Source organism: Macrobrachium rosenbergii, chromosome 49 (genome assembly GCF_040412425.1).
Source record: "Macrobrachium rosenbergii isolate ZJJX-2024 chromosome 49, ASM4041242v1, whole genome shotgun sequence".
NCBI classification, from domain to species: Eukaryota; Metazoa; Arthropoda; class Malacostraca; order Decapoda; family Palaemonidae; genus Macrobrachium; species Macrobrachium rosenbergii.
Window position 1 is genome coordinate 12,511,615 of NC_089789.1, and position 22,612 is coordinate 12,534,226.

General features: G+C 33.9%; 1 protein-coding gene across 1 annotated transcript in view; it reads right to left on the reverse strand.

Moving 5' to 3' along the window:
* Positions 1-22,612, reverse strand: part of LOC136832337 (muscle M-line assembly protein unc-89-like) — a 502,631-nt gene that overhangs the window by 149,475 nt on the left and 330,544 nt on the right. Inside the window, 3 exon segments of the mRNA XM_067093248.1 lie at positions 629-771; positions 6,546-6,614; positions 9,441-9,597. Of these exon segments, the coding sequence (XP_066949349.1) occupies positions 629-771; positions 6,546-6,614; positions 9,441-9,597 (369 nt within the window).

Consider the following 22,612-nt stretch of genomic DNA (forward strand, 5'->3'; position numbering starts at 1 on the left):
ATATTAAAGTATTATCATGAATTTATGGTGTTGAAGCACATCATCATATTTAAACCCTAACATCAATTTTTCTTTTGACATGGCCAAAATTTGTCAAGCAACTTTAGCTATCCATGATCTTTGAGGATTCTAAATTGAGGAGAACAATCACATCACAAATGAACCATTTATAAATTGGCCTTGACAGACTCTGAATGAAGCAAACAGACCACAAATTAACAATTTATAAGTGGCCTTGACAGATTCTGAATGAAGCAAACTGACCACAAATTAACAATTAATAATATGGCTTTGACAGACTCTGAATGAAGCAAACAGACCACAAATTAACAATTTATAACGTGGCTTTGACAGTCTCTGAATGAAGCAAACAGGCCACAAAAGAAGATTTTACAAAGTGGCCTTTGACAGACTCTGAATGAAGCAAACAGACCACAAACTAACAGTTTATAAAGTGGTCTTGACAGGCTCTGAATGAAGCAAACAGACCACAAATTAACAATTTTTAATGTGGCTTTGACAGACTCTGAATGAAGCAAACAGGCCACATATTAACTTATCAAGTGACTTCTGACAAACTCAGAAAAATTCAAATTCAAAACTAGATGTTTCCATCTCCTCATCTCACCTTGAGAGTGTGCTTATCCCCATTGTCCTGGGCCTGAACTCTGTCTGCTAGCTTGTCATCCAAAGGTTTGTTGTCCTTCAACCAAGTAACGAAGTAGGGAGCAGGGTGGGCTACGACGCACGTGAAATTCACGCTTTCTCCAGCTGCCAAAAATTGTAGACTTTAATACGAGAGCGAGATAGAATAATTGTTTTGATAACAGATGGAACTTGGGTAGAATATCAGTGTCAGGAAATTGTTGTAAAAAATTATATACAAGTTTTATGTATCAATGGATGGAAATTGTTGTAAAAAATTAATATAAATGTTTAATGACAAAATGAATGAGGTGTTATTTTTATTTGCCATGAGGAAAACTTGCTTTAAATATCAATAAATAATTTTTTTACGTACTAAAAAAATCAGGCAAAAATTTAATGTAAGGGAAAGAGAACTTTAAAATGTATACCAGATAGGATGTTTGGAAAACAGGTGTAAATGACGTAAAATGTCTATTAAGCAAACTATTGTAAAAAAAAACATCAAATAATAGGTCAACAGGTGTACATTAAGTCAAATATTAAGTAAAGTGTTGTAAAGATCAAATGATTGGTTAATGTAAAAAGTAGGTGAATTGTGAAAAGATAGGATGATTTTTTTATAATTAGAACTAGTATGAAATAATAATAAAGTTATTACAAAAAATCAAACGATATTATAATGTAACTAGAGATAAATATTAACCAATGTACAAGATTAGTTGTATGGTTTGATAAAAAGAGAATATAAGTAAAATATTCCAGAAAAGATTATTCAAGAAAAGAAAACTATAGTTTACTCTAAAACATGGGTAAAAGAGATTTCCCTAAAAGAGCTGTAAAAATGTTATACATTCTGGTGACAGATTCAGCAAAATAGCAACCCCACGTGATAAGTTTAAAATGTAGAAAATAGAAATTAAAGATTATTTACATGAACAAAAGGTAAAATTTATTTTGTATAGTGTTGATATCACTAGAAAAATCAAGGCAATTGTAGTTTATAATACAAGAAGTAAATCGTACATTAGAGGTGATATTATTTAATAAAAAGGAGAAGAAATTTATTGTGCAGAAAATTTTTAAACATCCAGAAAACGAGTAAAACGTAAAGAAAGAATGAAATATGAACGGCCAGATAGTTTTACTGAACGATTAAGGGCTAGATATGACAAAAGTATAAAGTAACATGTAACAAGAAATGTTAAAGTAAGTATTATAGTGAAATAAGTAACATTCCATCTTGAATATACTTTCGTAACTGCAAAGTAGTTTTGTTACCGCATTCAACAAACGAACATTTCTAAAAATGTTCAAGACTTAACAGCGCAGAGTACAGGATGATTAAAACAGAAAATTATCAACTTTGAACTGAAATTTGATTAAAATCCTAAAAAAAGATTTCCACTTCTCATTTATTCATTCATGACTATGATTTATAAAAATACAATCATTTTCCTACTGTATAATAATTCTGAAATTCAATATCTTCTTTCAGAATTATTATTCAACAATAGTTTTACAAGCGCTCTCTAGTTCATATCAAACATTCTAAAATATACATTTAATTGGCAAATATATGGACATGTTGTATTACAAATATTTTTAGTTTATGGAGTTTTTGCTTGATATGCAGGCACATTTATCTTTTTAAAGAAAAGGTTAAAAAATAGATATTTAATCAACACGGATACAAATACTGACTTATATAAAAATCTATTCTTTTAAATGTACAATTTATGCTTATAATTATTGCGAACTCGTACCTCCGAGCATCAAGAATAATTAGAATTTTTGCGAAGAATTAATCATGATTTTGAAAGACAGAGAAGGTAATAAATTAAAATAAGAGTAGATACTTGATGCCACAACTTCTACAATAAGTTTCCAATTCCATTTCATCTACATTTAGATACCAAACATTACAGTCAAGATCTACATCTACTTTCCTTATGCCAAGCTATTAACAGTTGAGAACAGAGTATAAAAATATATACATAAAAGCGTAGATATATAAATATTTTCCAGCTGCCCACTACAGTAAGTTACTTTCCAGCGTAAAGTACAGAGGGATTGATAGAGTACGTAAGTAAATAAAGACTATGAATATGGCGATATTTGCTAGATAAGAAAAGCGATACCAGTCTACAGATGTTTTTCCTGAAAAGCTTCAAAGCAATATTCAGGAGACGTCATCTACATGGAATAGTCAAAATCTTGGAGTGAAAGATTAATTAATAATAATATAATAATAATAATAATAATAATAATAATAATAATAATAATAATAATAATGGTGAAGAAATCCCCAGTGTTGTAGATGTAAATATATATTTTAGAAATGTATATATATTTCTAAAATATATATTCACATCTACACCACAGTGGATTTCTTCATCATTTTAGTGACTCATGCTATTATGAGACTTTTATGAATAATAATAATAATAATAATAATAATAATAATAATAATAATAATAATAATAATAATAATAATAATAATAATAATAACAAGCATGAATTTTAACTTTCAAGAAGAGAAACTAGGTTTACTAAAATAATTTTTGAAACTCTGTTTACTAAGTTGTGAATAGACTTTATAATAATAATAATAATAATAATAATAATAATAATAATAATAATAATAAACAAATGTCTGTCGCATTCTTCATGTATGCCGATATCAATCACAATCACAAGTATAATCACTGCCCTACAGAAATTGATATAACCTTCTAACTTGGCCAAGAAACCTATTCTCTCATCTTTCGAATATTCCTGTTTATGACGTATCTGACATACAGTAGACCTTTTACCTCAGCATAATAAAAAAAATAAAGAAGAAGAAGAAGAATAAAGAAACGTTGCTGCAGTATATATGGAGGAAAGCTGGACACATTTTGGGATATACATACGTTCTATCTCCGACTCAAAACGCTTTTCCCCGGTTTCATCGATTTCTATAATCCCTGGATTATAGAAATAAAAATAAATATGTGTGAGATGGAGTGTGTGTGTATATGTATGTATGTATATATATATATATATATATATATATATATATATATATATATATATATATATATATATATATATATATATATATATATATAATATATATATATATATATATATATATGTATATATATATATGGAGGCGTTATGCATTACATATTGTACCTGAAACGTAAATTGTTATACAGTCTGTCTGGAGTTTAACATATGTGTGAGATGGATTGTATGTATATATATATATATATATATATATATATATATATATATATATATATATATATATGTGTGTGTGTGTGTGTGTGTGTGTGTGTGTGTGTGTATGTATGTATATATATATATATATATATATATATATATATATATATATATATATATATATATATATATATATATATATATATATAATGGAAGTTTATGGATGGCATATTGTACCTGGAATGTAAATTTTTACAGTCTGTCTGGAGTTAGATTAATAACGTTTATAGATAGTAATGACGGGAGATGAAATGATTACAAAAGATTGTTTGTAATTATGGATTACGTCCTGTAGTTATGCTTCATAAAACACAATTATGGACCATTTCGAATATGATACATTAAATATTATGCACTTAATTTGTTGGAACTGAAAAATGTTGCGGATTTCAGTTACATGACTTAAAATATTTTGATAATGAATAAGTTCTTCATGAATTGTAAGGAATTTAAAAGAAACGTAAGTACAAAAATCACTGAATGATATAATTCTTTCACTCTTTCTAGAGTGAATAAATGAGAAATATCCATTCATATTTACTCGTTTTGTTTTACCAAACTTTAACTTTTCAAGTATTCTCTACTTATTTTCACTAAGTTTGACTTAATTCCTCTAGTTTTCCTTAACTGAATTCCTCACGTTTTACCTTACTTGAATTTCTAAAGTGTTCCCTTACTTAAATATATTAAGTTTTCCTTTACTTTAATTCGTCAAGTTTTCACAAACTGAATTCTTCAAGTTTTTTCCTACTTTCATTCCTCAAGTTTTACCTTACGTGTCTAGTCTTCCCTTACTCCATACCTCTATATTTCAAGTTTTCGCCTGCTTAAGTTCCTCAAGTTTTACCTTATTCAGGTTTCTGTCAGATTTGTAGAACGTTTACTTACTTAAGTCAAAGTTTTCTTTACCTTTCTTTCCTCAAGTTTCACTTTCCCTAAATGCCTTAAGTTTTCCCTTACATTGTCTTTTTAGAATTATGAATCTCAAAAAATAAAGAGGGAGTCTTTTCACCAACAAAGACCCGAGGAAATTTTTACGCCAACAAAGACCATAGGGTGTCTTTATGACACCAAAGGCCCCATAGAGTCTTTACACCAAAAGACCCCCATAGAGTCTTTCCATCAACAAAGGCCATGAGGAGTCTTTTCACCAAAAAAGATCCCAGGGAGTCCTTACACCAACAAAGACCATGGAGAGTCTTTACACCAAAAAGACCCCAGGGAATCTTTAAACCAACAAGGACCTCAGAGAGTCTTTAGACAAACAAAATCCCCAGAGTCTTTACACAATGAAAACCCCAGGGAGGTCTATACACCAAAAGAACCATGGAGGGTCTTTACACCACCAAAGACCCCAAGGAGTCTTTACGACAAACGGATCCTTGGAAGTCTTTAAACCAACGAAGACCCTGGGGAGTCTTTACACCAACAAAGACCCTAGGGAGTCTTTGCACCAACAAAGACCTTGGGGAGTCTTTACACCAACAACGACCATGGGGAGTCTTTACACCAACAAAGACCATGGGGAGTCTTCACACCAACAAAGACCCCAAGGAGTCTTTACGACAAACGGATCCTTGAGTCTTTAAACCAACAAGACCCTGGGGAGTCTTTAACCAACAAAGACCCTAGGGAGTCTTTTGCACCAACAAAGACCTTGGGGAGTCTTTACACCAACAACGACCATGTGGAGTCTTTACACCAACAAAGACCATGGGGAGTCTTCACACCAACAAAGACCCCTGGGGAGTCTTTACATCAACAAAGACCCAGGGGAGTCTTTACATCAACAAAGACCCAAGGGGAGTCTTTACACAGAAAGACCCAGGAGAGTCTTTACACCGATACGAACCCAGGGAATCTTTAAACCAACAGAACCCCCAAAGAGTCTTTACGCCGACGAAGAGCCCAGGGGAGTCTGTACACCAAAAAGACCCCAAAAAGTCTTTACAACAAAAAAACCCCGAGGTAGTCTTTACCCAGCGTTCAGGGAACTCATCCTTTAATCAAAATGGTATATTCAGGCTCTAGCTAAAAGAACCCTTATACATTTAACACTAATGAATGATGAATGGGAAGCTCGAGTATCACTACTGGTTGGAAAATAGCGACATCATTGAATGCCAGAATTTTCAGAGCATTTAAAGAAAACAAGGAATTTGTTGGAACCTCGGAATTAGGAAAAAAAATTATGATTTGATAATAAAATGAATATGGAAGTGAGCACATTTAAAAGTGTATGTGTATGTGTGTGTGTGCACATTTAAGTGAGTATGCGCGCTTGGTGTGGAAGCGAGCGATTGTATTTAAACTTACAATAAAACTGGCGACTACATGATAAAGTATATATACTTTATATATATATATATATATATATATATATATATATATATATATATATATATATACAATATATATATATATATATATATATATAATAATATATATATATATATAATAATATAATAAATATATATATATATATATATATATATATTCTATATATATATATATATATGATTCTATAATTTATATAATTTATACCTCTACACCTATACACTGCATGGATACAGGGCTCGTACAAGAATGAAAATACATTGATTAAGAATAGATCTAAATAAAGTACTTACGTTCTACTACTTCTCCTTTGAGGGTCTTTGTAAAGACAGGTTTTGGGGTTCCTCCTGGGGTGAACGGGGCTGTTGGAAAGAAAATTAAAGAAAAAAGTTAGTCCGGAGATATAAAGGAAGTGTCTTTGCTACCATCATAATATTACTGAATGCTTTTCACCAGCTTAGATGCTTATGAGGATTACTATATGTACATTTATTTTGTCTTGAAACTTAAAAGTAGGTAGTTTTAGGTGGGATTATATACTGTATATGTTTGTACATAATATATACGAGTATATATATATATATATATATATATATATATATATATATATATATATATGTGTGTGTGTGTGTGTGTGTGTGTGTGTGTGTGTATGTATGTGTGGGTATGTGTATGTACACTAATTTTAATTATTATCTTTACTCATTTTTCTGTTATACCTGCTCACAGAAAATATGAATCACTGGTCTACATATCTCCTAATAGCTTATTTTAGAAGAAGGTGCACCCTGAGAGAGAGAGAGAGAGAGAGAGAGAGAGAGAGAGAGAGAGAGAGAGAGAGAGAGAGAGAGAGAGAGAGAGAGAGAGAGAGAGAGCATGTCTAAAAGGAATCTTCCCACCTCACCTTCTGAACTCAGCCAAAGTAAGGTGGAAGGCTGTCAACATTAATTCCTCACGTATGACACTGATATCAGAAGTCTTTCCATTACATGCTTGGAGGATGGTATTACAAGAAAATTCTTTTTTTCAAGTTGACTCATAGAACAGAAATTTATCGAATATTTTCCAAAATATTTATACATTTGTAGATTCACTAAGTTGTTTGTAGATAATTGTTAGGAGATTTATTTAGGATTTTCAAAATTCATTTATAGACTTTACAAGGAAAGTACTTTTCTGAATTAATTTATAGAATAGAAATATACTTAACATTTTTCAAATTGATTTATAAATTTGTAGATTCATTTAGAAATATGTAGACTGCAATTCAGAAATGTATTTAAGATTTTTATTATTCATTTATAGATTATTAGATTCACTAAGTAAATTGTAGGTTATAGTTTAAAATTTTCTAATATTTTTAAAATTCATTTGCTGATTATAGCTTAAAAATTTGTTTGAAAATTTCTAAATTTATTCATAGATTTCTAGATTCATGAAGAAACTTGTAGATTTTAGTTTTCATTTATCTAGATTTTTAAATTCATTTATAGAATTATAGATTCATTGACAAATTTATAGCTAGCAGTTTCGAAATTTATTTAATATGTATAAAACTCATCTGTAGGTTTTTAAATTCATTAAGGGAATTGAAGTTTAAAGTTTACAATTCACTGGTGATTTTTAAAATTCAAAATATTTGATTGCAGATTCACTTTTTCACCCAGTCATGAATCTTTTCGTGACGCTGGTGCATTCCATCAAAGTGTTGAATTTCCTGAGAGGAATTCTGTTGGTTTTACCCTCTAGATATTCTTTCAGTTTCAGGTTACTTCAGACTATCATTGATTCTTTCTCCTAAATTGTCTTGCGTTTGTAAAATGGATGTTGGTACTGACAACAAAAACATTTGCTTTGAACTTCCAACGTGCTGCTGTTATAAAGATCAAGTTGATTTTTCATAAATAATTTCACAAATCCCAGAGGGTTAAAAGACTTTTTTGTTTCATAGTGTATAAAAATTTTAGAAATTTTAATGTCAATTTGAATTCAAATCTCAGAAGGCTTGGAGCCTTTCCTAATGAATACAGTATAAAAATCAATAAATTTTAAATGTGAATTTGAAATCTCAGAATGTTTAGAGCCTTTCCTGTCTAATATTGTATAATAAAGTTTAAAATTTACATTGAAATTTAAATCTCAGAAAGCTTGGAGCCTTTCCTGTATAATACTGTATAAAAATTTCAAAATTTAAAAGCTACATTCAGATTTAAATCCCAGAACGCTTAAAGCCTTTTCTGTTAATTCAGGCCTTTTCTGTTAATTCAGGATAGAAATATGAAAAATGTCAAATTTAAAATTTTAAGTTAAATTTAAATATTAATTCACAGACCTAATCAACATACAACGTCAGACAATAATAATTAATCTAAAATAAAAATAGATATAGTCATACATTATTCATTTTAATCAAATAATTCATATAATTGCAAAAATGTTTCTGGACAGTTGCCTGACGAGTGAACAAATTAGATAGTCAGTTATGGGAGTTCTCATAATTATTCGTAAGAATTCATCTCTTCTACATCAGTATATTTATGTGCTGAGTTTGCTACTAATAGCGTAATTGTATGTATGAATTCATGTACATTATTGATGTATATATATATATATATATATATATATATATATATATATATATATATATATATATATGTTTGTGTGTTTGTGTGTGTACGTTATTTGGGCATATTTTCTCTCTTATGCAATATCTTTTGAAGTCAATCTCGAATAATTTGTACTTATTCCTGAGAAGTTTGCCAGAAGAGAAAAGGAAGTAATCTCGTAGACTGATTCAAAGTCTTGATAAGAACATAATTCCTGAGAACGATGCCATTGACTTCAATAGAAATATAAATTTATATAATTATATATATATATATACTGATTATATATATATATATATATAATAACATATATATATATAATATATATATATATAATATAAATATATATATATATATATATATATATATATATATATATATATATATATATATATATATATATATATATATATATATATATATATATATATATATATATATATATATATATATATCTACCTAAGTATAACTCCATATACACGAAAACATTTACAGATGCATTTCTGCATACATTCACACAAAATCGCAAACAGATTAAAAACTAGAATACATGCGCTTCTGAAACCTCACAACATCACTTACTGGTTGGTTCAGTCATCTTGCCGGGTATGATCAAGGGCGCCCTTGCTGGTTGCTGGGGCTTGACCTCCTGTTTTGGAGGCTGCTGTGGGGCGGGTACAGTGAGCTTGGGTGGTTCTTTCTTGTCCTCGGGAGCGGCGGCGGCGGCGGGAGAAGGTTTCTGAAAGCAACAGAAGAAAATACGATCATTCCTGGTACTGGAGTCAGCCGGACCCGACGCGCGTCCATGCCCGCGGATTGATTCATTGACAGGTGTGTTTTTGTGTGCGAGGTCGTTTGAATATTTAAACTGGATATTTAGGCGATGCGAAGACCGATTGCTTCGCGTCTTTTGTTTTTGTTTCGGGGAGAGATTCAGAAAAATGTCTAGTTAATTATTTACTTTTTAAAACGTGACTTAACTCGATTAACCAATTATTGAAAAGTAATAAAAATATAATTCAGTCAAGGGCAAAATAATTATTTCATGTTTAATGATACAAATTCACAGGGCCTTTTTCTTCTTTATCAAAAATAAGTGTTCTACTTCATCGCTCTTAAACGCAGTTTTATAGACAGTCAGGGTCGGGAGAGGTGGAGATTTGGCCGTTTAAGGGAGGGAATGGGTAAGGGAGGGAATGGGTAAGGGAGGGATGAACAAGATACCCAAAATTTTCATCAACAAGGGGTCATGTCACACAGGTCAAAAAAGTAACAGACAGGGAGTTTAAAGACAAAAATTTAGTGATGATACACTGTCGTCACAAAAGTAAGGGTCATCTAAAGAAAGTGTTATATATATATATATATATATATATATATATATATATATATATATATATATATATATATATATATATACAGGGTGTAACATGAGTTTATGCAAAAATTTCGAGAAATGAAAGAAAAAGTAATTCTGAGCGGAAATTCTATAAAGATTTGCATTTTAAGGCTTCGTTTGTCGGTGAGGGAAATTTTAAAATAACTGCGCATCATTAACACTGCTCTCAGGCGAGGGGGTTGTTAACGGGAGGTTGGAACAGCCAGGGATGGGGGTGGGGGTGTGAAGTGAGTGAGCAAGTGGATTGCTCCTCTTTTCATTATGATTCTTTTTCTTACAAGTAATCTAATTTTAATGATTAGCTTACAGCAGTACTGTATGGATTTATATTTCAAGTAAGTAATGTAAATGTTGCTAGGCAGCATTTAGTTGTGATCACTGAATTCTAGCGCGCTGTCCCACTGGCCCCTTAATGGAGGGAGATACAGTTGGGCTTGCTTTTCTTTTTCTTCTTTTCTTTTTTAACGGCACCCAATGAATACCACTGATAGGGAGGATGAGGGTTTCAATGATGCATACTTTTTTTGTTCAATACCTAAAGAATACTTTTGATTGGGAGGTATTCTATTCACATCAGCCCAATTGCTCCATTCTCCTTCTTTAGCCCCCCCCCCCCCAAAATCCTTGACTACTCCAACATCCCATATACCATCTTACTCGCCCGAGAGCAGTCCTAATAATAAATGGTTATTCTAAAATTCGCCCCACCAACAAACGAAGCCCTAAAATGCATATCTTTACAGGAAATTTTCTGCTAAAATATTGCTTTTTCTTTCATTTCCAGAAATATTTGCATAAACTCGTGTCACACCCTGTATACATACATATATATGTACATATATATACATATATATATACATATATATATATATATATATATATATATATATATATATATATATATATCATAGAGGATATATGCAAAATGTAAACAATCTTAAAAAATTCAGGGTTCAAAAAACCATGAAAATCATGAAAAATGCAAAAGACAACATGAATAGTCAAAGAACAGAAGGGAATAAATAGTTTTGTATCAAGGGTCTGTTTTGGTGTGTAACTGAAGGTTAAAATTGGATAAAAATAATTTGACTGAAAGATCGGTATTTCAGGATTCTGTAATTGCTGTATGTAGCTACGATCTCTGTATCTGGACAGCGAGAGAAATTGGAGAATTTTGACAACAGACATGTTTTGTTTTCGACGTCTTAACTATATCAGAACAGTCTATGTTGTGGGACAGAATTTCAGACCAGAAATAGTTAACCACGGACGAGAAATTTACAAAATTTACAAACACAAACACTTTCCATAAAACATCTCATTATAAGAGCGCATGCCTCAAGCAACGGTCATAAAAAAGGGACGAAAACAAACATAATCAGGGACAAATGAAAAGAAAGTAATCAAAGAAGAACACGACAACAACAACAACAAAAAAATAAGGAATCCTCGAACTTGGTGATAAGACACAAAAAGGGGGAATGTTGGTAAGTGACTCAGTAACACTGATGCAGTGTTGCCAATTGTCTGCATGAAAGGCTGCCTGCCCAGAAGAAATGAAGAAAAAACTTATGAATTAAAAACTTATGAATTGTCCTGAAAAAGGAGGAATACAAAATAGTTTCCGGTACGTATGTTAAAAAAAATAATTATACAGTTATACTTACACTCAAAATTGCCAATGACAAAATTTCAAAACACCTTGTACAGTAACTCAGAAAGAATGTTGACAACCCGCGCAAGTAGCTGCCCAAAAATTAAAAGCGAATTCACACCATGCTGGTGAAAGCTGACCAAGTGTGAGAGATGTTAAAGCAATTGGCAACACTGATTAGATGTTGCTGTTTAGACAGGCCCGCCGAAATGTGCTTGAAACTGACTTTTATAGTTTATATTGAAGCTGTATTAGCATCACACACACGATTTTAAAACCATTAACTCCTTTCTTAAAGTGGTTATTATTAAATCTAACACGTTTTAATTATGCTTTTTAAGCAAGAGTGGTTAGGATTCAGTGTGGTCCTTTGCTGAGGAAGTATTAGAAAGCTCTTTCAACGTTTAAAAAAGAAATAAGAACAATATCTGCGAAGCCAGTAACACCTAAGACGGGCGAGTCGAATCACAAAGGGGTCACCGGAATTCGAGGTTTTCCAAAAAACAAAACAAAAGTTTAAGAATAAAAATAAATAAATGAATAAGTAAATAAGTAAATAAGTAAATAAATAGATAAATAAATAAATGAATAAGTTAATAAACAAATAAGTAAATAAAATGGTTCTTAAGTGATTAAATAAAAGAGATTATAAATCATAAACATAATGGGGGCTAAAATTTCATAGCAGCTTCTGTTTTTACCGGCTGCTGAGCTTCCGCAGCCTTCTTGGCCTCTTCTGCCTTTTTGGCTTCTTCTGCCTTCCTGGCTTCCTCTGCCTTCTTAGCCTCTTCTGCCTTTCTGGCTTCCTCTGCCTTCTTGGATTCTTCTGCTTTCTTAGCCTCTTCAGCCTTCTTAGCCTCTTCAGCCTTCTTAGCTTCTTCTGCCTTTTTGGCTTCTTCTACTTTCTTAGCCTCTTCAGCTTTCTTGGCTTCTTCGGCCTTCTTAGCCTCTTCAGCCTTCCTGGCCTCTTCTGCCTTCTTGGCTTCCTCTGCCTTCTTAGCCTCTTCAGCCTTCCTGGCTTCTTCAGCCTTTTTGGCTTCTTCAGCCTTCTTGGCCTCTTCAGCCTTCTTAGCCTCTTCAGCCTTTTTGGCTTCTTCAGCCTTCTTAGCCTCTTCAGCCTTCTTAGTCTCTTCAGCCTTTTTGGCTTCTTCAGCCTTCTTAGTCTCTTCAGCCTTTTTGGCTTCTTCAGCCTTCTTAGCCTCTTCTGCCTTTTTGGCTTCTTCAGCCTTCTTAGCCTCGTCAGTCTTGGCACCCTCTGGAGAGGCGTCCCTGTCCTTCCAGAACTCCTCTACGGCCACTTCCCCGGCTGCTTCCTGAGCCATCCTCTCGAACTCATCCTCGACGGATCCTTCGCTGTCTGACCTGTCCATCTTGGGCTTCGAGGAGGAGACTTTCACTTTCTGTTCTCGTTCCTTCCTTTCTTTCTCCTCCTTCTCCTTCCTTTCCTTCTCCTCTCTCTCCTTCCTTTCTTTCTCTTCTCTCTCCTTCCTGGCTTTCTCTTCGCGTTCCTTCTTCTCTCTCTCCTCTTTCTCCTTGCGCTCCCTTTCTTCGCGTTCCTTTCTTTCTCTCTCCTCCTTTTCTCTCCTTTCTCTTTCTATCCTCTCTTTCTCCTCCCTTTCTTTCCTTTCTTTCTCCTCTCTTTCTTTCTTTTCTTTCTCCTCTCTTTCTTTCTTTTCTTTCTCCTCCCTTTCTTTCTTTTCTCTTTCTAGCCTTTCTTTTTCCTCTTTAGCCTTTCGCTCTCTTTCCTCGCACTCCTTTCTTTCTCTCTCCTCTCTTTCTCTCCTTTCACGCTCTTCCCTCTCTTTCTTTTCTCTCTCGAGCCTTTCTTTCTCCTCCCTTTCCTTTCTCTCCCTTTCTAACCTTTCTTTTTCTTCTCTCTCTTTCTTTTCTCTTTCAAGCCTTTCTTTCTCCTCCCTTGCCTTTCTTTCTCTCTCTAGCCTTTCTTTCTCTTCGCGTTCCTTTCTTTCCCTCTCTTCTTTCTCCTTTCTTTCTCTTTCCTCCCTTTCCTTTCGCTCTCGCTCTTCTCTTTCTCTTCTCTCTCTTTCTTCTCTTTCTTTTTGCTCTCTCTCTTCTCTTTCCTTCCTTTCTCTCTCTTCTTTTGCTTTTCTTTCTCTCTCTTCTCTTTCCTTCCTTTCTCTCTCTTCTCTTTCCTTTATTTCTCTTTCTTCTCTTTCCTTCCTTTCTCTCTCTTCTCTTTCCTTTCTTTCTCTCTCTTCTCTTTCCTTCCTTTCTCTCTCTTCTCTTTCTTTCCTTTCCCTCTCTTCTCTTTCCTTCCTTTCTCTCTCTTCTTTTTCCTTTCTTTCTCTCTCTTCTCTTTCCTTCCTTTCCCTCTCTTCTCTTTCTTTCCTTTCTCTTTCTTCTCTTTCCTTCCTTTCTCTCTCTTCTCTTTCCTTCCTCTCTCTTTCCTCCCTCTCTTTCCTTTCCTTTTTTCCTCTCTCTCCTTAATCTCCTTCTCTTCCCTCTCCCTCTTCTCTCTTTCTAATCTCTCCCTCTCCTCTCTCTCTTGCCTCTCCTTCTCTTCCCTCTCTGCCTTTTCCTTCTCCTCGCGTTCCTTCTTCTCCTTCTCTTCCTTGATCTTCAGGTACTTCTCTCTCTCTTCTCTCTCCTTCTTCTCTCGGTCTTCTTTCTCCTTCTGAATTTTCTCTCTCTCGTCCTTTTCCTTCTGGAGTCTGGCTTCTTCTGCTTCTTCTTCTTGTTTTCTTTGTGCCTGCATACAATCACCAGGGTTTCAGACAGAGCTGTTATCAGACTATGTGAAGAGTGGCTCGCCATGTGGCTCCCTTCGTGGTTTGCCATGTGGGTTCACGTGGCTCCTCGCTGCTAGATGCATTATGTGGTTCGCACGACTAGACACTGGGTTGAATTATTGGCTTGCTACATGGCTCGCCACATGATGATTCAAGAAGTGATTTGGTTCAGCACAAACATGGCTCACTGCATGATACTCCATGTGGCTCACATAATTCACCACATGGATCACTGCATAATTCACCATGTGGCTTACATAATTCACCACATGACTCACTGTATAATACTCCATCGGGTTTTCATGATTCCCCACATGGCTCACTGCGTGATACTCCATGTGGCTCATATATTCACCACATGGCTCACTGTGCAATACTCCATGGGGCTCTATAACTCACAGCACAATGCTCCGTGTTGCTCACATAATTCACCACATGGTTCAGCAAGTGACTCACCACGCGGCTTACCACATAATTTCCCACTTGGCTCGTATTACTGACCATACGGCTCAACAAATGAGTCGCCACATGATTAAGCCACGTGGCACACCACATAATTCACCACATGGCTCACCACATAATTCATCACATGACTCAACACATGTTTCACCCAGGCTCCAAGACAGCCATTTTTGGAAATCAATGTAACACCTTACACTAAATTCTTCAGAATAATACACGAATTAATACAGGAATTTACAAAGTTTATGCTACAACATTGTTAGAGGTTACAGTGGCTGTTTAGATATGTGTCATTTAACATGATGAGCTGCCCCTTTTACCGCTTAACTGGCACAAAATCTTAAAAAATGAAGTTACAAGTCATATGTTATAAGTTATAAGTACAATACTCTTTAATGCTCGTTGCAGACATACCTTAACTGGCAAAATATCTTAAAAAAGGAGAAGTTATAAGTACAGTACACTTATTTCTAGAATCTACAAACCGTGAAAGACATAAAACACCAACATTGCAAGTCCACTTTAGAGGGACAATGATAATGCTTCACCAGTGGCCAACAAGTCCGAAGATTCCATTATCGTGCGCTGGCAACCTACTAATTAGAAATAGGACCCACCGTATTGATGTGTAGATTGTGAGGGCATGATGATGAAGCCTTCAGATTAGTTGGCTACAGCTACAGTCACCTCTTCCAGTCTTAAAAATACTCTTCAAGAGTTGCTAAATCTAGACTTAAAATTAGTGCCCAGTTCCATTTCAAAGAGATATTCTGGTAACCTATAAAAATGTTTGATAGTCTGCCATTCGTTTGCTAGATGGTAAAACATTATTCAGTATAAGAGCGTTGCATTTTTTTCCAAAAAGTGTGGGGGATGTCTTGGGGGGGAGTGAATTTGATATTGAGGTATTGAAACCTTAAATCATCTGACTAGAGACAAGTACAGCTAAATACTAAACAAATTATTCTGTATAACTATACATTTAAAGCAATCTAAATAATCGATTTTAAACCTAGTGAACACCATATGTCAATACAGAGTTGACCTACTACTTGTGACACAAGTGAAATTTCATATCTTGTTCATGATAAATCTTTAAGCTGGTCTCCAAGTTACTTAAGTGAGCTGTTGCTGAAAGAGAAACCTTGTTTATATAGCTAGGAATTTAGTGGCATATATTTTATAGTTAGAGAGATCTAAAGCTGCTTGTATGGGGTTTGGGGTTTTGCTGCTTTGTAAGTTTATGCTGTCAAGAAATAATTATAAGAAAATAAAATAGGTGTCAGTGGTGCATTAGCAAAAGGTAGAGTCAGATATAATCAAAGATGCAAGTTGCCGGGAGGAGGAAAGCTGTTGGAAAATAAGCAGAGATGAAATCATGAATGAAATAATGATGGCGAGACTCACTGTGATGATGATGTGTAAAAATGATAGTAATAAACCTTCTTGAACAGTAGTCTATCCAAGTCGAGCTGCTGGTTTGTCAAAATGGTTTCAGTCCAGTGGTTATCGCCTATGGAAAAGTCATTCAGTGTGGAAAAAATTGTATCATTCGCTGGATACTGATGGCAAGATACGATTAGATGTCTTGATTAAATCCTCTTGTTTAATTCTACATTCTACTCAGTCTTTGACTAAATGCACTATAAAATGATTAAAGTATGCAATCTACCACAACTAAGAGCATAAGAATCAACTGAAAAATACTTAGAACAAAATAAAAGAACTTAACTCATTCTACGCAACCTGTGACTAAAATCATAAAGAAAAATTAGTTGCATTTCAAAGAAAATTTCTTACTCTTAGTTTACTCTCAAAGTCGCTAACAACTTGCAAAGAAAAAGAAAATCAAGAGAAGTAAGTTGTTTTGTTAACATCTTTCTATCTACAAAAAAAGAAATCACTTTGAACCGAGGGTAGAATGGAGAGGCAAGCTCCTGATAATAGTCTCAGAATCAAAAAAAGAGAGTTAAATTAATCATAAAATAGGACGGATGCTAGAGACTCACTATATAAAAATTCGCCCCTTTCAGTCACCGGATATCAATCAAAATTAGGGGTCATCAGTTAAGGAGTAAGAGGATGATGAATTCAAAATAAAATATCCGAAAGTATTTTGTCAAGAAGTCTGTACTTAGAAAATTATGCATCACTAAATTTAGGATTATTTTTAAGACTTTTTCAAGGTAGCTTTTCGTTCAAAATATACAAACCTTTTACTCCATACAATATAAAAATGTATAACACACCAGATCCCAAGAATTTATTTATGAAAATATCGAGCTATTAGCTTTTAACTATATTAAGAACAGTAGTCATTTTATTGTTTCATGTACATGTGCCTTTCTGTATCTGGTTCATGCCTATGTAAAATCAAAAGACAACAGTTTTTGAGGAAATCAATTAAAATTAGAAAACAACACTGGGGACTAACTAAACAAAAATTTATAAAAATGTTCTTGTATATTCCATGTTTTTATTTCAGTTCCACATAAAAATCGACCGAAAGCTTTGAGTGAAAAGCTGATGTGGAATCAGTTTTATACGAAGCGAAGTCGACCTGAGAATTCAGAGGCAACCCTTCTTAACGTACGACCACATAATACTCTAATCAGCTATAGCAATAAGCTGCTTAAATCAGTGAACGACAACAATGCGAAGTTAAACAATAAAATCGACGACTCACTATAAATTATCGGGGCCACTTCTCTTGACGTTCGTGCGCATGAACGGGAATGAAAGATATATGAGGTTTAAGTAGCAAAGGAAGTAAAATTAACAGGATTCTTTTCTACTTGCATAGGAAAAGATGCCTCGGTTATAACTCTCTTCCCAGTGAAACATAACCACAGAGATGCATTTAGGAAGAATGAGATCTGCTTGTGTAATATACCTACCAAAAAACTTGAATCTTATACACAAAAACATGTACAGATGTATATACTAAGTGTACTATACAGTTCAAAATAGTTGCAGAAAAACCTGTATATGAGTCGTATGTTCAGTGCGTAAACCTAAATATGGGTGATTATATTATATATATATATATATATATATATATATATATATATATATATATATATATATATTTACATTAAAATAATGTACTTGGAGATAGGCCATAGCAGAAAAACTTCAGAAAATATATATATATATATATATATATATATATATATATATATATATATATATATATATATATATATATATGCGTACCAGAGTTTCAAATTAGAGCCCCCCACAGAACAAATGGAAAGTTATGAAGTTTTCTGCTATAGCCTATCTCCAAGTACATTATTTTAAGTTTCTATTAAGCTATTTTGTCATTTTATATTTCTTGTATTTTCAGACTGAGTGACGGAGTTAGATACAGCCGTGGTTAACGACTCGGAGGAAATCAGATGGATTGATCGAATCCGGGCTATAACCTTCAGAGAGGCCAGGGATGCTGGTGCATCCTTCATTTCACGTTCGTGGATAGCTAAATACATTAAAAGAGATGAATCCTTTGTTAAAAGAAACTGGAACAAAAATCCATACGACTGTCATCGCAAAAAGAGTGAGAATCTTGGAAGGCCTGAAGTCCTATCTCAGGAGTCAAAAGACATCATAGCTGAGGCAGTGGGTAGACCAAGAAAGTCTTTATGTAAATTGGCACTTGAACGAGAAACAAAAAAGGGAAAGAAGCGAAGTTATAGTGCTGTATATCGTGAGTTGAAAAAATCTGGTATCAAGCCATTTCATGTTATCAGCAAGCCCAACATCACTCAGCAACAGAGAGAAGACCGTGCATGGTTTTGTGGTTCATTTCTTAAAGATCTGGGATGAAGCTGACTTTCTCCATGTTGCCGCATCAGATGAATTCTTCATTTACACAGTCAGGAAGCCAAATCATAAAAATAACATCATTTGGGCTGCAAAGCTGGATGATATCAGCGATGACGTGCGCTATCGCCAAGTTGTGAAATTTCCTGAATGCTTGGGAATTTTTCTCTGTTTCACAGCCAAACGGTTAAAGTGGATCATCAAAGAAAAAGGAGTCATGGAATGGCGAATACTTCAGAGAAACTATGCTTGCTGGTGGAGTATTTCCTTTCCGCAAAGATCTTGAAAATGTGTTATCTGTTGAAGAAGTCACATTTTTTGCATGATAAAGCACCATGTTTCAAGGCTCTTCAGACACAGGAGCTGCTTCGAAACAGTGGTATCGATTTCTTCTTGTCAAGTGAATTTCCAGGTAGCTCCCTGACCTTAATGTGTGTGTAAAAACATTGGTAGTATCTTAAAGGATCGTGTTGAAGCGCGCACAGTGAACTATGATGGTATACTGCCTCGACGACCTGCGAAGAGAGGTAACCGAAGTGCTCACGGAAACGGAGTTTGAGTCTCAGCTTTTTTGCGATTTGCTGAAATCATACCCCTCAAGAATGCAGGCTGTGGTACAGGCAGATGGAGGCCACACAAAATATTAAATACTCAGAGAGAAACTTAAATAAATACCTGTTCTGAATTACTTTTGTTTTTGTCCATATCAATTTTAGTTTATGCTGTAGAGGGGGGAGCTCTAATTTCGAAACACCCTGTATATAGTAGTCACCCATATTTAGGCTTACGCAATAAACATACGACACATATACTAACCTGCTCTATGTTTATTTTCAACTGTATTCTACACTTATACTACATCTGTGCATATTTGCGCATATTATATATATATATATATATATATATATATATATATATATATATATATGTGTGTGTGTGTGTGTGTGTGTGTGTGTTCATGTTTATATACGTCTGAAAGCTTATAGATCATGAGTCTTAAATCATTTAGGTATAATATTGCAATATCAACAATTCCTGCATGTACTGATACAAAAATAGCACATGTAATGCTTTAAATGCATGTGTATATACATGTATGTATGTACAGATTAAAGAAAACATTTATTTTTGTGTTGTTTACATCTCCTAAGAATAAGTGGCTTGGATTTTTCAGCCTTTCCAGCGAAGTTCTTCGAAAGACTTACACGCCTACAGCAATGTAGTACTTTTATCTTTAATGTTAATGGGTTGATTCTCCCACTGAGTTTAATTGCTGGTCTTGAATTTATTTGGTATTTTTTTCCTAATGAAACTTGACTTTTACTAAGAGAACACAACATATGTTTATGCCATAATTTGTTTTATAAAATATTTAGAACTTCAGATTTAAACCTCAAGTTTAAGTTACACACTGTTTACTATCGCCTTCAGAAGAACATTCTGGGACAGAGCTGAAACAATGACAATGTTTCACTGGAAGAGACAAAGCTACTCTCTTTCTCTTGGGTTATTTTTTCTGCCAGGCGGGTTCCATTATGGAGAGCTGAAAAGGCTGTAAGCTACTACTTTTATTTTATAGAAATGGCTATGTTACGGCTTTTGATTAACTTGCAGAAGCGTTCTCTCTCTCTCTCTCTTTCTCTCTCTCTACAGAATACCAGAGGCTGCGTCGCGTCTAAGGGGGTTTAGTTAGCATATTTTATTATCAAGTCTACCTGAAGCCATTTTAAGTTGTTATTTAGATGAGATGGTTAGGAGATCAGAATTCATTTAGGCAGTCATTTTGAATACTCGTTTTCTTAAATGGGCGTAGCCAGTGGCAACTAAAGAGTTTCCTTCAAGATGTAAACAAAAAAGCTAAAACGTGAGCTGCTAAGAAGCACAAGTAAGAAACAAAAGAGAGGTTTAGTGGGGGAGAACTGAAATGAAACTCAAAGATTCTGAGCTACATTACTTTCTGTTTCAGTGGTAGTAAAGAGTTACACAGAATTTTTTCAATTAATGGAATGAACGTACTTTTTTAACAAATTCTCCTTTGTACCTAAACCTTATACATTTATTTAAAAAATTCCAGTAAAATCAACACAGCTAATGCCTCTCTCTCTCTCTCTCTCTCTCTCTCTCTCTCTCTCTCTCTTCTACACTTCACTTCTCTGTCCGTCAATGGCCCATCTTTCTTCATTATGTCATGAACATTAAAAATATCTTGGTGCCAGTAACGTTCATCCAATATCAGCCATATTGAAGCCTTTAAGAATGTACATATCATTTATGACTATTCCCAATTCTCAAGGTTATAAGCATTGTTAACAGTGCATATAACCTTGAGAATGAAGCTTCTTTCTTATGCAATTTGTGAGACGAGTAAATATCCCACAAACACAAAGAAGACCTGATGTCTGGAAGCTATTTGTGAATTGTAATTTAATCCTCTAACCGGTGGTGTATCATCCACACCCTGGTAAGCTATTCAGTCCCACTTGTACAACCGCGAACAACATTTCACTTGTAATCCCATCAACTCCTGGTGTCCTTCATTCTTCAGCCTCATGACTCCTTTCGTAAATTACTATGCAATCATCTTCATAGTGATTCTCAAACATTCACAGTCATTGTTTAAATCTTCCTGCGTTTTAGTTAAGTTGAACATCATTCTCTTTCTGCTGAATAGAGGATCTTCCTTTCATTCGAAGTTAATTTCTATCTTCTCTGAATAAAAAAAAACTAGCTTATTCTATTACTTCTGAGCAAAAAAAATTGAAATTTTTTATTTTCACCAGCAACTCAAATGTACATATGTATCCCTCTAGGTAAACTCTTGTTTTAGTATACTAAAAAAAAGAAAAGGTAACTAAAATTCAATTTACTTGGAAATATTGACAATAATCAAGCATAGAAATAAATATGGCTCATCAAGAATCATACAGAGTGAGAGATTTTCACCCAATCAAATTCAATCATCCACATACAAACCATCATATCATCACTGCAAAATCTTCTAGTAAAAGCAAATCAATCGACATCTTACTCATTCATTCATAAAAATATAAACTTCATATAAGATGGAGTCTGTAGCACTGAGACTGAGAGACAAAAATTAAACATAACAGTATTATAGGACCTAGTAAAATTAATAACTTAGTGGGGAATATGTATTGGGTATAACAGTCCAAAAGAATTGTTGTTTTACAACCCCATATTTCGGTTGTTCCAGCAGTCCTGTACAGTGGTTAAGGTAGTAGAAAGCATTTGAATAAGAAATTTTCACGGTATATACAGGCAGGTAATACCATCCACATCTACCAATGCAATCTCTAACAATTTTCTTCCATGTTAACCATTGTAGACGGCTGAAGCAATAGAAATATGTGGTTGACAATGGTCATGTATTTTCAGGGTTGACGGTAAATATGCAGAGCTAATATCATTGAAGCTACTCGTAATAGCTCTCACGGCCCCTTGCATCAATATCGAGCTGTTAGATCACAGCAGGAATGTCTTCTGAGACATCCAAAGCAACAAGCATACTAGTTAATGTTCTGTGAAGTCTCTGAAGAAACAGTCCATATGAAACGTGTCAAAGATTATCATACATTAGCATTATATGTGATACATAATGTGCATCCACACTGTGAGAAAGCATGTCATAAACACACATCAGCAACTT